Here is a 17,665-nt window from a genome sequence, read left to right as displayed (position 1 = left end):
CTCGCAGGCATTTCCTACTAAGAGTGTTGACAATGCCGAATCATGTCAAGGACTCACTAATATGGTGGACTCACCCCTGCAACATGCCGACCGGAATCCCATTCCACCAAGAAATGCCCTCAACTATACTCACGACGGACACATCCCTTATCAGATGGGGAGCACATCTATTACACCACACTATAGGGCAGATGGTCTTGACTGGAAATGTCCCTACACATAAACCTGTTAGAACTTTGGGCGGTACGCAACGCATGCTCACACATTCTCCCTCTTATAAGGAACAAAACAATAAAAATCATGATGGACAACATCGCATGCATGTACTATATAAATCGCCAAGGGGGAGCCCGTTCACACTAACTATGCACAGAGGCGATGAAGCAATGGACATGGTGCATCCATCATGGCATCAGTATCTCAGCCTCATATCTCCCTGGGTGCCAGAATATAACAGCAGATGCTCTCAGCAGAAGATTCACACAAAAACACGAATGGGAACTAAATGACACAGTCCTGCACAACATTTTCCGAAAGTGGGGCCATCCAACCACCGACCTATTTGCAACCCCATAGAACTGAAAATGCCCACAATTCTGTTCCAGAGGGGGTTCGGGTGCTGGATCAGAAGGCAATGCCTTCCTAACCAGTTGGAACAGAGATCTACTTTGTGCCTTTCCCCCTATATCAATGATCCTAAAAGTCCTATACAAAATACGCTCGGACAAAGTGACTGTAATCCTCATAGCTCCGGCATGGCAGAGACAAGTATGGTTTCCTTACCTTCTCCAGATGTCGATACATGCACCTGTAGTCTTTCCAATGTGCAGGGACATACTACATTAGGACAACGGCCAAACTCTGCATCCCCACTTGGACAAACTCCACCTCATGGCATGGCTCCTACATGGTTTCAAGGGGAAGAGTTAGAATGTTCAACACAGGTCAAAAGAGTGTTATTAAACAGCAGAAAATTAACAACTTGCAAAACTTACCTCCAAAAATGGACTAGATTCAATGAGTGGTGTAAAAACAGACCTATATTACCTGTATAGGCTTCAATCCTACATGTACTGGAGTACATGCTCAATCTCAAACATTCAGGCTTGTCACTTAGCTCTCTCAAGGTCCACTTGGCCTCTATAGCTGCCTTCCATCTGAAAATAGGAGACAAGATGATCTTTACTCACCCGCTAGTCAAACGTTTCCTTAATGGCATACAAAACACATACCTGGAAATTTTTCAGGCCCACTACCCCGTGGAACCTGAACTTAGTACTACACTCTCTACTCATACATCCTTTTGAATCATTAGCAACATGTTTCTCGTGTACATGTCCATGAAAGTAGCTTTTCTTGTGGCTATAACATCTGCACAACAAATCACACTATTTCCCCATCCAAAATTTCTGCCAAAGGTCAACTCAATGTTCCACATTAATCAACAAATTCATCTACCTACATTCCATCAAAAACCTCATGAGAACGCACTGAGTGCTTCGTTACACACATTAGATGTCAGACGAGCATTAGCGTTTTACCTGGACAAGACAAAATCCTTCAGACAGACATCAAGATTCTTTGTGTCCATTGCGGAACACAGAGACTCTCTAAGTGGATAAAAGACTGCATCTACTTACGTTACACCCTTAAAAATCAAGGGATTAGAGCACACTTCACCAGAGGAATGGCAGCATCCACAGTCTTCCTTAAAAATGTCCTAATAGCAGACATATGCAGAGCAGCCACATGGGCCTCGGTGCACATCTTTACTAAACACTATGCCCTTGACCAAGCCTCCAGGTCAGATGCAGCTGTCGGTCTAAATGTTCCATCATCCGTAGACCATACCAACTCTGAAGTTCCCTCTGCCAAATGAGGGATACTGCTCCATACTCACCTGAAGTGGAGCACCCCCAGGTACACACATCTGGAAGAACCTCAGTTACTGCATAGGTGAGTTACCTTCTCTTATGCCCCGTGTGTGTGTGTGTGTGTGTGTGTGTGTGTGTGTGTGCTTTGAATCAGATGATTAGTGATTAGCACAGTGCTTTGTCACAAGGGAGCAGTGGTTTCGAGAGGAGTCTCATGACTCTTGCATCTAGGGGGAACTGGAAGTATGAAGGAGTTGATCCAATTGGTGTCTCAGAGAGGTGGAGCTTGCATTGTGCTTTTGAATCCTGGCAGCTGGTTTGGAATGACTTTACTGCCTTGAAGGAGGTTGCCTCCCATTGCAGTGCTGCACTCTCAGCTGCTGCTCCTGTAAGGGAAGAAAAGGACTGGACAGTCCTGAGAGAATCTTAAAATCCCCACATGGACCAAGTAAGTAACTAAACTTTGATTCAGTGTTTGGGCAGAGGAAGCCCCCTTTTATCATATGCTCAAACAAGGGAAACTGTGCACTTGAATGCCTCAGACACTGCTTTGCAAAAAACCAGAAACCTCATTGGAGGTAAGAAATCTAGCAAACTGTTAGTATAAGATAGTAAAGAAAAAGTCTTTTCTCTTTTTTGCAATACATAAACTTTTGACCAGAAAAACCTGTGTTAATTCCTAGGAGGTGATGTGGAATTTTTCCAGGAAGCACAGTATTGTGCTTATTGTTCACATTCAGCATAGGGAGACCCCAAATGCCGGTGCCAGGGAGTTAAAACCAATAACCAAATAACTAAACATCTTCCTCTTGCCTGTCAAATGTTATATAATCTAATGGAAATCATTTGAATTTCAATGATGTACAATATATTTGATTTGAAATATTTGTCCTGCAGGAAAAATAGATACAGTCTAATGTACTCAGGTAAAAGATAAGATCTTTGAGCATTGCAATAGGTATTAATTGAACTAACTAGTAACTTTAATTTGCAGTAATTTAAGTATAAAGAAATATACATGCAGGAAGACTTTTCTTCTGTGAGGTGGGGGGGAGAGGAGAGAGCTGAAATTATCACAAATTCTGCTCATTGATAAACTGGTGCCATTCTGTTGAGGTCAGTAGAGTTGCAACAATGTAACCATAAACCCAATCAATATTTTGGGGGCTGAGGAAGTTGGGGCAATGAATATTTAGCAAAGGGGTGTTAAAATGCAGCTTTAAGATGTAAAAAACCTATAGCGTATAATAATTTTTCATTGAGTGACGTACCTCTACATCTGGCCCTTTAGACTGAGATGTTTCTGGTCCCATAAGCTTTGTTTCCCCATCTCTGTCAATTCAAATACGAATGAACAAACAGTATTGTTATCAAGGACCCTCTTTATGGAGAAGTTCCAGAGGGATAGCCGTGTTAGTCTGTATACAGCAAAAACAATGAGAGTTCTGTAGCACTTTAATTTCTGCAGGTTTGTTAGTCTTTACATTTGTTAATCTTTAAAGTGCTACAGAACTCTCGTTTTTTTTTATGGAGAAGGAGTATGTTGCTTCTGCAGCAAAGACTGTATGACAAGGGGAATTTGCCTTATTATGGTCGAGAAGAATGTAATGCTAGAGAATCTGGGCAAGTGTTGGGAATCTTTATTATAGAGTGTAGCCTCAGGGGCATTCTATCCAAATAAGAGCTTAATTACATTTGCTAGTTCATAGCTATAACTAATAGCCTTTAGTGCACATCAGAAAAGTGTGTGTGTGATTTCAGATACTCTTTTGTACTTAGATATGGGTATAAGAATAATAAGTTTTTATTAGCTGCTAGGATGCATGTAAATATTAGTATCCCGAACAGTATTTATACTATGGGACCTCCAGGCTTCAGAACAGAGATTGGGTCTATGAAATAATTTATAGGAATATTGTCAACCAGTAACCAAATTGGACATTTAGTAAAATTTAAATTACATCATAGACACACCAGGGGACTGATTGATTCTGCTCTTACACTGGTATTATATCCATTAATTCCATTGACTTCACTGGAGTTACAGTTTAGATCAGTATAAGATCAGTCAGTCTCCTTGAATCACATACTGGATATTAAATATAAACTAATAGTGCAGTTTTATAGTCTACAGTTTGATTAATGATGTATGTAAACTAGAGGGCAGTTCCTCTGGTCTGGCCAATATATGCTCAATGCAAGACTGGAAATAGCTTCACATTATCTTTGTAGCTCCCAGATGTTGGGGGCCAATATATACTGGTCCAGAACCCCAGTGTAAACTAAAGGAGTGTATGGGATGCTCTAAATTATGCCAGCTACCTACAGCAACCGAGAGGAGATTCCGAGTGCTGGAGATCAGTGGGGTGTAGCATGATGCTATCCAGTTGCAGTATAATTTTATATTTCCAGTCCGGCATAAATGATTTTAAAAAATCCCCTCAAATGAACATACTTGTAGCTTACTTTAAATTAAGCATTATAGTGATCTCCCAACTGATGGCACTGTCGAGTGTTAAGCTATTGTCCTGCTCAGTGTGCAAATCCATGTTCAGAAAAAGCCTTTTTACAGACTGTATCTGTGACACTGGCAAGGAGAAAAATAAATTATATATTATAAAATGTAAAGCATATTTGAGTGATTGTCAGAATAATGTTGATTCGTTGATATAGTTTTGCTTTCATGTGGTGCTTTTTAAAGATATGCTTACTGGAATATTTTAGCCATAATTGAGCTATTCGAGATTGTAATGATTTAGAGGATTAAGCTGAGGTGTTCTTACTACGAGTGAAAATAGTGAATATTTTCAAAATTACATGAATGGATTATCACCCATTATAAGAACTTTAAAAGGGATTATTTCCTCCGCCCTTTCAATGGCTTTTTCATGTATTGAGTTCAAGTACTAAACATTTGGCATTTTAGAGTAATCAAAGTGAGTATTAGTTATTATTAATGCCTGGCCAGCAATTCAAGCCACGGAGCCATCTATAGCTGGAGAGTACACTAGTGCAGAAGGCATTTTCACCGTAAATCACCACATGCTCCAGAGACTTGAGACATTATACTCAGTTTTGGCCACCCCAGGACATCTGATCTATGTTTATTCCCTCCTGATAGTTAAGTAGCCTTTTCTCTTTTCTCTAATCCATTTCCCTTCTCTTCTCACTTCTTACACATATTTTTACTCTTTTTTTCCCTCTCCCAACCTTCCTTTCTTCCGTCTCATCTCTCCATAAGAATAATTTAGAAATCTAGTGAAAACTTTGAAGTTTCAACTTATTTTATGTTCAAGTTAGTCAGTTTTCATATGCTGGTATATTAGTAGTGTCTTGCATACCTGAATAGTGGAGGAGTGGTAGACAGAGTTCACCAGCACTTCTGAATGCCAGTAAGGTATATATTGCAGTAGGCACAAACCAGAAAACTGTTCCATTTACTATAGGTGTCAGTGGTCATGTGACAGGAATTTGTTCCATGAAAGTGTGCCAGCTGCTGGCAATGGAAGCAGGGGACAAAGCTGAATCACTAGAGGAGTGATTTTAACAGCATCAATTTGCTCTTGCTGTGAGGGCAAGTTAACTTGTTGAAAGAGCATGGTGCCTTTCACACGGGACAAGAACACACGAGGGATTCAAGTTCTATTTATCCTGGCTGCATAAGGAAGAGTGGAAGATAATCCACACAGGATAGATCACCCATACACACATACAGTCAGGCCGTTACAATATTCTTCTTGCTGTGGTCAGCCCACATACACAGAGGTGTATTGGCTGATACCAACTATCTCTTAGTGTCTTTCCCACATGTCCAGATGGTAATGCTGTCTCCAGCCATACTCAGTTGAGTTATTTTGACATTGTAAGTGTGGGCTATGTTCCAAAAGCAGGGCTGCTTACCTGAAGGTAGTTAAGGACAGACTCATTGCCAAGCCATTTTTGGATGCAATATCAAGATTAACCTTTGCAAGAGCCAATCTAGATAAGCTCTGCAGCACAAAAATACTGAAATCATATGTGATCAGAAATAGGGGTTAGCCTAGAAACTATAGATTCTGAATAAGAGAAATGAGAAACTGAGAGCGTCTTTATCCTTATTACTGAGGATGGGAAGGAAACGTGATTTCAAATTACACATCTAAAATCTCCACTCAAATCATGGTTTTTAAACCATGAAAACATATAAGTATAATCAGGAAAATATTATGTAATACTCCCCCTAAAATCTTTTTTACTGCATCTGCTGCTACAAGTTAGTGCATTCAAGACTTCCAGCAATCCTGCCATTGCATTTGTTCAGTGGGTTGAGTTGATTAATGTATTGGAACATACAGTGTACAGGTCTATTTTCCCATTTGTTCATGTTATTTCCATCAATGTAGCATCCTCCAAGATGCTTTGCAGTGTGTTTTAGACAGAGTTACTACTAGTAATAACTTGAAAATCTTTACAAACTTCACAAAGATAGGAATCACTAAACTTGCCCCTGAAATATAGTCCTTTCTGAGGAGGATTACAGGAACTGTTTAACAGCACTTGTTAGCACGATGCAACTGTTTGTCAAAAGGTGAAGGGAGGCTGCCTGTCTTCCTTTGAAACCTACTTTTGAATTTAATATAATCTAATGTTGCTTTTGCTGGAGTATCTAAGCACTTATTTTAGCTATATGAAACTACAGAGGGAACTTTCAGATTGGCAGAAAGTAATTGCCCAAGTGGGAATTTAGCCAGGCCACTGAGGTTAAAGGTCATGGGACATGTCTAATGACAACCAGTAATCAAGAATCATAAATGTACCTTATACTTTAAATTGATCTTAATATTCTGATTTTTCCTGGAATATTCCTGGAATAGCAGATGGAATGAGCCCAATTTAAAATAATTTCCCCTAGGAGTCATGTGGAAACTTTAGCTATTGCTGTGTATTTTATAATCTATCATTCCTCAGCAGACGCTGCTAGAGGAGGCTCCACCTTTTGCTTCCAAGTCAAGATTTACCCTTATTGTTGGAAGTCTACCCTAAAATACCCAAAACAAGGTCCAGTGCCCCAGTACACCCTGCTCTTGGTTGGTGAGGATCCCAATGCTGAAGTTCAACCTGATCACTAATTTCCTTAATGTCCCTCAGATTAATGGTTCCTGACATTAGGCACAAGCAGGTTTTGCCTGGCAAACATTAAAAGCAATTTCTGCAGCTGAGAAAGCTTAACCTCCCCAGCTGCATATGTTGCACAGCTCTCCTTTATTTCCCCACCCCTTTAATCCTTTTTCTAGTTTATTGTTCAGTGCTTACCTGCATAGGTAGTTACAGCACTGCTCACAAACTTATTGGGAGAGTTGTTTGAAAATTGCAGGGATAACATACAGTTAAATCAGAAAGCAAATAAAATTCTCCTCTCAGTTACACTGGCACCAATTCGCAAACTTGGCCAAATAACCTTATTAGGGCTGATGGCTCTTCTGTAAGCTTCAGACAGTTTAAGTAACACAGATGTGCAACGTTACCTCTGCTCCTTAAAGCAATCACCTCCCCTGCCTTTGTGGTCTGTTAGTGAAAACCTGCCGATTTACACATTGATTTTAAAATCATGGCCAATGTGGAGTTGAAGAAATGCTGCTGCGAGATAACACAAGCAACCCTTTAGGGTGTCACCTCAGCCTATTGCTCCCCACTGTGTTAACTCTGATTAAGCATGTGCTGTGGTTTTGTAACATGGATCTCAATTGCCAGAATAATGGAATTAGACACTACATTAAATAATCAGATCTCTGTAAAAGTGCTCAGAGGCCAGGGATAAATTCCTAGATAGGCAGATATTTCCAACAGAAATACGGGTGAATGTTTAATTATAGTGGTAGAACTTAAAAGTCCCAATCTGGGCTCTGAAAGTCACTTGTTTTTTGTATTGTTCATGCAGGATGATTTTTTTTATTTTTTATTAAATACACGCAGGGACTATTGACAAACTTACAGACCTCTTATCTATGGGAGGAACTCTCCCTAAAAATCTGTACACTCACTCTATTGTCCTCCTTCATGTCAGCTCTGCTCTGATGCTTATAAAACACTAGACAATAGCTGGGCTTTGGGCTGATAAGACTGCTTATTTCACCAAATATAATTTGTTTCATTGTCATTCTGTCTTCCCTACCCTCATCCTGCTTGATTTGTTTTCTCTCCTTGTATGCTAAGGCTGCAGGCTCTTTCTTTGGGCCAGGGTCTAGCTTTTTATTACATGTGTCGCTTTCAGTGCACATACTATTTAAAATTGCTTACTGAAAGCTGCTAAGTGTGTTCTCTAGAGCGTATTCAGCATGAAGTAACAGAAAACTTCAGTACATCATGTGCAATGCCTCCCAGGAAGAAACACATGGTTTTTTGTTAATTTCAGTGCAGACATTGTTTGTTAAATACTCCCCTCTCCCCCAGGAATAGAATCCTTTCTAATAATCACCCACAGCTTCAGAAACTGAAAAGGAGGTAGGGGGCATAAGACAAAAGGATGCTCAGCTTCCTTTACCATAAAAGATTTGCCTCTAAAAGCCAACCGCTGGTGCAGCCTTAAATTGTGCTCTGGCAATTTAAAGGGACGCCATTAACCATTTAGATCTTCTCACTCCCAACTAATTTACCTGGGATATTTTCCCCTCATAGTTTCAAAGCTAAGAATTCCCTTGTGAGCTTGCTTACCTCCGTCAATATCAGACAGTTATTTAAAACACAGGCTGTGACTTCTTGTACCTTCAACACACAAACAAATCTCCCTCGCACATAGCAGTTTCACACCAGCACAGCTCCATCAACTTGGATGGAGTTACTCCTGCTTGTCACCATGCGGGAGAGGAATCAGGCCCGGATTGTTTGGTGCAAGCAAGCATTGAGTATGGGATGGGGATATTTCCTTTTGTACTGAGGATCATACCTTTGTACACAAAAGAAAAAAGCAAGGAGATTCATCGATGCTAATGTGCAACAGAACCCCGGGGCCTGATCCTTAGCTGGTATTAGTAGGCATCACGCCATTGAAGTCAATGAAAATACATGGACTTACACCCACTGAAGATCTATCCCTCCAGCTGCTGGTAGAGAGGGCCCTGACCAGAGCTGAATGGTTAGAGTGCTTCAGCAGTACAGGACAGGAAGCAGGACATAGGATGTCCTCACCCCCTGTGTCACAGATGGCACAGCTCCTTGTGGATTCTCTGCAGCTGGGGAATTTGGGGGGCTGAGGCCAGAGCCAATACTTGTGGGTTCCACAAAATAAATTCCTGGGAGTGGAGTAAGAGCAGCAGCCATGGGGGCTATTCCAGCTTTGAGACAGCAGTAGCAGCCATGCAGCAGCTCTTCCCCATTCATTACCTGTTGTACCTGCTTTCATGCTGTCTCTACACACTATCCTGTCACTCTGTACCACTTGACATCTGCAAGAGAAGTTGATCCCAATTCAGGTACTTGTCTCTGTTTTGTTTCTGAATGAGCCCCACTGCACTGATCCACTGAGGAAAGAGATTATATGCCAGGGCAAGCCTCCTCTTTATACTGCCAACAAAAAACCATCTCCTGAGTTCTAAAGGGAGTGATCTGGGGGCTACTAGGTGTGTCTTCCTGTTTCTGTGACATGTCACAAGACTTGTTAACTCTTCTGTCTCCTCATATGTGCACTGCCCTCTTCACAGAAGGGAGAAGATAAGTTGAGGGTCTTTTTTCCCTTCTCTTTCCTTTTGATTTTAGTGCAGAAGAAAAATACCAGTTTTAAAAAACTCCACTGCTAGAGTTCGTAGAGGCCATGTACAACATGGGGCAACTGCCAAGGTAGATTAATGCCTACCAACCTTGACAGTGTCCCTTTGAGTAGCTGAGGCCCTACACCTAAAAGGATTTTTTTCTTTCATTCTTTCTTGTCTCCTCTCCCCATCATACTCAAGGGAGAAGATTCAGCTCTTCTGGTAGCAGAGAATTGCAGAGTTATGTGGGATGCCTCAGTTCAGGATTGGCTTCATAAAATCAGATGCCCTGGGCCAATGAGTGAGCATTTGCTTTAGAGGAGGTTCTTCCTCTGCAGTTGAAGACTCCTAATCCCTCTGCACCAGATTCATGCTTGCACTGGTGCCAGCACAGGACACAGCAGAGGTATCTTTGCCTTCCCTGTCCAGGGATTGCACAGATGGTGAGACCTTTGGGGCAGGCTAGGACAGTCCTCAGAGCTTCCCTAAGTTTGAACCTCTGCTTCACTGACCCTTATGGAGTCAGCTGGGGTTCAGAATTGCCAGGTTGTAACAATGCCCCAGGCCTCCTTCCATGCATCCCTCCCTTCACTGGCCCACTTCTGTTGCTCACAGAATACTCTTTGCACCTGGGAGCACTGCATAAATAGAGCAGAGAAGGCAGTGTGAGCACAGCACATGCTCACTGGGGCTCCCTGTACTGGGAGTATTTCCCAGGGAGTTTTAGGCCTGCTGTATAACCCCTTTGAGGCAAAGAGTCATAGCACAGTGATGAAATGATGCCCTTCTGGCCTTCTACTCTCCGTGGGGTAAATCAGGAGTAACTTCATTGAAATCAATAGTGTAAAACTGGGGTAAGTGAGGGAAATCTGATCCAGTCTTCTTTCCTAGGCAGCAGTACGTTCCCTGGACAGCTAAAACCTAGAACACTTGCATACTGTGTGAAGTTTTGGTTGCCACACCTCGAAAAAGATATATTGGAAAAAGTAGCGATAAGGGCAACAAAAATGATTAAGGTTATGGAACAGCTTCCATATGAGGAGCGGTTAAAAAGACTGGGGCTATTCAGCTTAGAAAAGAGATGATTAAGAGGAGATATGATAGAGATCTATAAAATCCTGCATGGTGTGGAGAAAGAGAATAGGGAAGTGTTCTTTACCCCTTCACATAACACGAGAACCAGGAGTCACCAATGAAATTAATAGGCAGCAGGGCTTAAAACAAACATAAGGAAGGACTTCTTCACTCACCGCACAGTCAACCTATGCAACTCCTGGTCAGGGGATGTTGTTAACGCCAACACTATAATGGGGTTCAAAAAAGAATTAGATCAGCTCATGGAGGATGGGTCCATCAACGGCTGTTAGCCAAGATGGTCAGGGACGCAAACCCCAGGCTCTGGGTCCCCAAACCTCTGACTGCCAGAAGCTGGTACCGAACAACGGGATAGATCACTCGATAAATTGCCCTGTTCTGTTCTTTCCCTGTGAAGCATCTGGGACCAGCCACTGTTGGAAGACAGGATACTGGGCTTGATGGACCGTTGGTCTGACCCATTATGGCCGTTCTTATGTTCACATTCCTCACCTTCAGGCTTGATTATTGCAACTCATTACACAAAGAACTGATTCCAAGGCACTTGGGAAAGCTCCAGGTGGCACAATGCACACTAGCCCAATGGCTGAGCACGATGGGTTGCATCATCACATCACCTTGGTGCTCTGTTCTTTATACTTGTTCCCCAGTGCATGCAGAATCCAGTTCTAGGTCTCATCTGATATTCAAAACTCACTATGAGATCGGCCCTAGCTTCTTGAGAAATCAGAACTGCAGCCTGGACTTCCCATGACAGGAGCTATCTTCCACCCAACCAATGAAACTGTTGACCAATCAGGGGAAAGCTGAAGAACACAGGGGCTAGAACTTTCACAGGAGTGGGACCTAGACTGTGGAACTCTCCCCCACAAGAGATTAGAATGCACCACATCAAAACGAAATGCAAAACTTATCTATTCCACTTGGCTTCCTTTCAGTTTGTTCTTCAGATACATACAAAACCAACACACCAACTAATCGGGTTATTTTTCCTACAGGCAGGGAAAGAAGGAATGGAGAGAGTGCTAATTTTATTTCTATTTTACTTAAGAAGTGCTCAAACAGCCCAGTAATCAGGGGCCCACAGAAGTAGGTACATAGATAGCTAGAAACAACTTCAGTTAGAGATGAGAGAAAAATTACAGGCATCCTGAAAGATGTTGGCTCCCAAAGTAAGAGAGAGAGCTGCAACTTTAAATAGCTGTAGCTGAATTCTTATAGTAATTTAAAATAAACCTCTGCTTCTCTGTGACGACTGTGAAGTGTGGAATATTGAATGACCCTCCTGCTGACGGAAGCAGCACATGCTTTTAGCAGAGTGCACTCTGCCGGTTCAGGTTATCATGTGATCATCACAGTGCCAAGCATATCTGAAATAAGAAAATTGTCCACCTTAAAAGCATCTCTTCTAGTAGTCAGCTGTCTGTCATGCCTCAGTCTCTCTGCCTTTGTAAGGAAGGATCTGGTTTCTAGGAGAGCCAGGGGGCTTTCAATATCTGTTTCAGACATAGAACATTTGGACATATGGAGGTTTTTCAGCCGCTGTGATGCTAATTTACTCTTTTCACTCTGTGCCATTCTTCTGTAGCTGGGATTTTTTGTAAACAGCTCTGTTTCTGGGTCACCGTCACAGTGTTTATAAAAGGTAAAGAGAAAACTGCCTTTCCTTGCCTTCGTTCCCTTAGGAGTCTGGCAGATGTTTTGTCCTGTGTCTACTTTGTCTGTTAATCCTCTCATATCAATTCATGATTTTCCTTTGGACCCTGCAGAATTTGCCCTTTCAATCTTTGAAAAGATGCAAGCACAGGAAATCCTGAGGAGCTTACGGCTGCCTGAGTTTGACGACTTCAGCCAGTTTTTCCGCAGCTTGCCAGCCACCACCTTCATTGGCATTGGTGCCTTTGCAGCTGTGATTGCATACTGGTTTGCTAGCCGGCCAAAGGCTCTGAAGCCACCATGTGACCTCTTAATGCAGTCAGAAGAAGTTGAGGTAAGATTAGCAGTATTTGTCCTTCGAAGAAAAAAAATTCACCTATATGAATGCAGAGGTTTGGCTAGGCTAGCTATATTCTGTGGGCTGAATCTCCACTGCTGGGTCCTTGTGTTAGTAATTCACACCCATGTGGAGTGGTTGTAGAGTGTTACTAAATCAGAAGGTACCGTTTAACACCCACTTTGCATAGGTTATTTGTTATGGTTAATAACAATGGCTAATAATAAATAATACTAATGGCTAATTATTTGTTGTGGGTTCTGTAGTGTTCCATCTTGGACAGTGGTTTACACAGTCTGTTATACCAGGGATTAATTTGATCCATTTTGCTCCTTCCTTTTAAACTCCTGGAAAACTATAACATCCAAATCATGAATTTAATCCCTACTTAATACCTCCAATTTTAGCCTTGGTTGACCATGAAGCTCTGAAAAATTACATAGAAGCCACTAAAACACCCAGGTTTACTGTTCCCACAGATAGTAACTATAATCTCTGATACCACTGGATGCATGTGCTAACTCTGGAATGGTGGCTGCTGTATGCTTAATTATACTGCAAAAAAATTATGCCTTAATCCAGACCTGAAGCAGAGTATTTATTCATCTTGATGCTTTTAAGGAACCTTGAGATTTAAAGAAACTGTCCCATGTTAAAGAGCAAGAACTTCCAAGAAAAGCATCTCAAGTTGAATTCATATTCAGAACTGAGACATATGGTAAAAATCTAAAGGTTATCATTATTCTGAAATCGACAAAGCAAACTAATAATATTCCAGTGAGTTCCCCATCTAAAACATCAGCTACCCTGTATTTTTATTTTATATGTACTCACTGATGGAAGGAGAGAGAAACTGGTGGTTGTAAGGATTACTCCAGGGCTTTCCACATTAGAAGTCACCAGATGAGAGGAACAACCTCAGTGAGGACGCTATGTGTGTTGAGCTGATTTGCGTCACCTGAGTCCTTGAGGGCATTACTAGAAATCTGAGTCATGTGGAAGCTTCATCACTGATGCAGCAACATCTTTGCTCTGTCAAAGGTCATTGTTAGGCAACAGCACTGGAAAGCTAGGAAGACCAGAGAGGCAAGGTGGAGCACAAAAAAAATCCAGAGAAACCAAAGCTTTTGCTGAACATACTGGGAAGTGCATTATTTAATGGGAAGACCGTTTTATCTTCCCAAGAGTTTGGCCTGCCTGTGGACTTGAGCTGGTATTTGTTTGTTTAGCTGAATCAGAAAGGTCAGTAGACTTCCCTAAAGTAACGGAAGCATGAGCCAAACTAAAGCCTGGCTCCTATTCACATTCTGGCCACTGGTAAAACTTCCACTGATTCCAGTAGAACCCAAATCCACAAGCTGCGCTGTATCTTTGTCAGTGCCTCTCTGAAGGAGGCAATGAAGTAGATCCACATAGTAGCAAATCTACTATCCCCAATGCTGTGCTCTAACTACCTCTTTCAGCATGTAAACTCCATGCAGGCAACTCCCATGGAGCCAGACAAGTGGTTCTCAACCTATTTACCATTGTGGGCTGCATATGCAGTTCTCTATGTAACATGTGGGCCACATCTGCACGATATATATACTGCCTGTACGGCCCTGAGGATGTCACGTGGGCCCGAGCTATGTGCTGATTGGGCCACAGGTTGAGATCACTGACTCACAGTACGCAATTGGAAGAACACTATCTGCATGGGTTCCCCAAATCCTACTCCTCACCCTGCTGCATCTACTGATCTCTGTACCCACCAAGGCTGTGCTCAGCATTTGCCCCTTGATGCAATATTGTGTTCTCTTTTACAAAGGGTGCAATATTGCACTTATAGAGGAGAGATCACCCCTCTCTTGAACAGCAAACTTCAGTGCCACTGTTTTTTCACCTTTGAAACTGCAGACGAGAGCTACTGCATTAAACTCCACTTTTTACAGTATTATCAATATCCCTCAGGGTCTCCAGTTAAGAATTCTTTGCTACAAGCAGGTGTTCTTTTTTCATTAGTAGTGGAATGAGTTTTCAGAAATATTTTCCCTATGCCATCTACAGATGTATAACAATCTTCTTCAGAAGTCTTTGGGAAACATAAATTACCTCCAAGAGAATCATGCGATGTCACATATTTCTCTGTGGGAGTTGTCCCAATACTGCTCTGAAAGCAGTTTTCACAAAGGAGGTCAGACTACATGATCAGGTGATCTCTTCTGGCCTTAGATTATGACTCTATGATACAAGAATTCTAAAGTTCGTTACACAAATTCTTCTGGGTCTTTAAACTCCTCTGAGTGGTATCATAGTGGTATCAATGATTCTATTATGGGTGTTAATTTTTACTGCACTATTTAAAACAAACAAGCAAACAAAGCAGAAGTGGCCAGTGCTAGCATACTGAGATACCTTTTTCCTGTATGAGGGTGGAATTTGAATGGGACTGTTTCTTTGAATTTTTAGATCAAATTCAGCTTTGGGGTAACAGGTGCACTTCCATGTGGAGTCAGTGGGAGCTATGTCCTCTTATGCCAGGGCTGAATTTGATAGATAGGTCCAGACTTCGGTCCTGGTCCTGCAGACACCTACACATGTACTTAACATTACTATCATGAGTAGGCCCACTGACTTCAATGGCTCTGCTCATGGTAGTAAAGTTAAGCACATTTATAAATGTTTGCAGGATCAAGACCTTTACATACAATTATTAGAGTTGGTCAAAACTTTTTTTTTAAATGAAAAACAGATTTTTTGACCAAAACAAAAATTTTTATGGAAAAAAATGAATAAAAATGTTCTGGCTTGTTTTGTTTTTGTTTCTGTTGTTTTGTTTTGTTTTGTTTTTTTAAACAGTTGGATTTTGCAACCTGAGCATTTTTACTGTAAACTAAAAAATATTTGGCTTTTGGTTTTTAATTGAAAAACTAAAGTTTTTGAGGGAAATTTCCTGAAAAATACAAAATTATCAAAATTTCCTACAAAAATAATTGGCCTGTTTCAACCAGCACTAAGAACAGTTGCCTAGTTCTAGTATGTTTTTTTAAAAGATACCTATTCCAGAAAGACTGAACTATTTTCTGTCCCATTGTTATCAATGCTGTTTTGAAGTCCAAGATCTGGTACAAGAATAAAAAGATGTTTTGCCTTCTGCAAGCTTCATCAATACTAGAATAGGTATTAGTATAGAATAGATAAATAGAACTTCTCAAAACTTGTGTTTAGCTTTATTGATTTTTGTCTGAGTTATTATTTTATACTTCTCTGTGTTCACTAGGTATGGCAATGCTCCTTGTGGGACTTGGTATTGAATTAAACGATATCTAGTGGCTGGAAGCTGAACCTAGAATAATTCAGACTGGAAATATAGTGCAAAATGTTAACAGTGAGGGTAATTAACCACCAAAACAATTTACCTAGGGACTTCATCATTTGTAGTCATTTAGCAAGAGATCCTATTGTATCTTAAAGCTGTTTATCTTAAAGTGTTTAATTTTATAAAGCCCTCATGACTTTGTTTTACCTTCTTATTTTTACAGAAACAGAACAGCAGGGTTTCTGTGGTGGGTTAAAGAAAATCACAGCAAACCTGCCGGTCTGACTTTTATACAGTTTTAGCCAAAAGCAAATATTTATGAGAAGCCTAACACAAGAATATAATTCAATACGTTTTCCCACAAAAAATATTAGAGCACCTGTAATGCTCAGGCTGATGCATTACACTGGTTATAATATAAGTTTATGGCATATTCATGATTCAATTCTATCACACTCTAGGTTTATGACACCAACTTACCTGATCCTGTATTTTATGCGCAGGCTGTCATGGCCTAAGTAGTGCACTATGGGACCAGGTCCCAAAGAAGGTTGTGTTGGGTTGTTGATTTTTGTTTTGTTTTGGATTTTTTTGTCTCTTTCAAAAGGTTCTCATCCGATCACTATATTTGTTTGGTTCCCATAGGGCTGGGAAGGAGCACGACGGTCTGTGATAGGTGACAGCACGCAATTATTAACTCACTACTATGACGACGCAAGGACAATGTATGAAGTATTTCGAAGGGGATTTAACATATCTGGTAAGAGATGATGATATGTAAAGATCATTGTATTGACTAAACCCCAGGTGGGCTACAATGCTGCTATCTCAGCACTGGTCAGAGGGTAGAACTGAGTCTGTTGTCTTTGGAGAAAACAGCTGTGGAGTATTGGGGACCCAGTCCTGCTCCCAGTCAAATCAATGAGAGCTTTGCCCTTGACCAAGATTGGGCCTTGCTGGCTAGGGAAAATGTGGGCCTGTCAGAGTTTTGAGTGCAGAAGGTGAGCAAGACCAAGGCATAGTCAGATTCTTAACTGCAGAAACCAGCATTCAGCCATGGTAGAACTTCACAGGTTACAACAGGCACGGAAGCCATGGCATTTTTACTGCAGTGGGGAGTGTGGCTGCATCTCCAAAAGTGCCAAAATGGCTTAGGCCACTAAATCCCACTGGCTTTCATAAACACTGAAATCACTTTGGCACTTTAGAAGATGTTATCCTATGGCCATAATTTTTAATCTTGGACACACAAATTCATATTTAAGCACCTTAATAAATAGTTTGGTTTCCAGAGCTGCTGAGCACCTGCAGTTCCCCTGGTAATGACTGCAGAGTTCCACATGCAGAGGGCTTGCAAAATTAGACCCTGCTTGGGTAAATGGCAGACGTTTTGTAAGGTCCCGTCTTCTCAGTTTAGCAAGTAAACTAAACCCCTTCCTCTGCTGAACTTTCTGAGTTCACCTACAGCTGGCACACTTAACTGTAAAAAGTGCTGCTTTAATTGTGTAGGGATAAAACCGTGGATACAGGGAACAGAAAGTGGAAACAATACATTTATCTTGCAGAAATTAAACTAAAGGGAGCAAGCAAAAAATCTCCCTCTGTCCTAGTTGACACTAATTTTGTAGTTTGAAATGTCCTCAAGAAAGCATCATGTTAGTGCTAATAAAAATTACAGTTG

The 17,665-nt window shown here is 41.2% G+C and overlaps 1 protein-coding gene across 4 annotated transcripts in view; it reads left to right on the top strand.

Annotated features, from left to right (window-relative positions):
- Nucleotides 1–2,278: 2,278 nt before the first annotated feature.
- ACSL6 (acyl-CoA synthetase long chain family member 6) overlaps nucleotides 2,279–17,665 on the top strand; it is a 55,060-nt gene continuing 39,673 nt past the window's right edge. For 3 of the 4 annotated variants that reach the window (XM_067567458.1, XM_067567455.1, XM_067567457.1), the window contains exons 1-3: nucleotides 2,279–2,322; nucleotides 12,463–12,683; nucleotides 16,630–16,744. In XM_067567458.1, the coding sequence (XP_067423559.1) occupies nucleotides 12,489–12,683; nucleotides 16,630–16,744 (310 nt within the window). In that variant the 5' untranslated portion in view covers nucleotides 2,279–2,322; nucleotides 12,463–12,488. Of the gene's footprint in view, nucleotides 2,323–12,043; nucleotides 12,339–12,462; nucleotides 12,684–16,629; nucleotides 16,745–17,665 lie in introns of those variants that run through there. The other variant, XM_067567454.1, reaches the window with a different exon arrangement.

Source organism: Emydura macquarii, unplaced genomic scaffold, assembly GCF_026122565.2.
Source record: "Emydura macquarii macquarii isolate MOO-44397 ecotype Brisbane River unplaced genomic scaffold, CSIRO-AGI_Emac_v2 contig_2768, whole genome shotgun sequence".
Lineage (NCBI taxonomy): Eukaryota > Metazoa > Chordata > Testudines > Chelidae > Emydura > Emydura macquarii.
The sequence above is the reverse complement of the archived record's forward strand: the minus strand, read 5'-3'. Positions and strand labels throughout refer to the sequence as shown.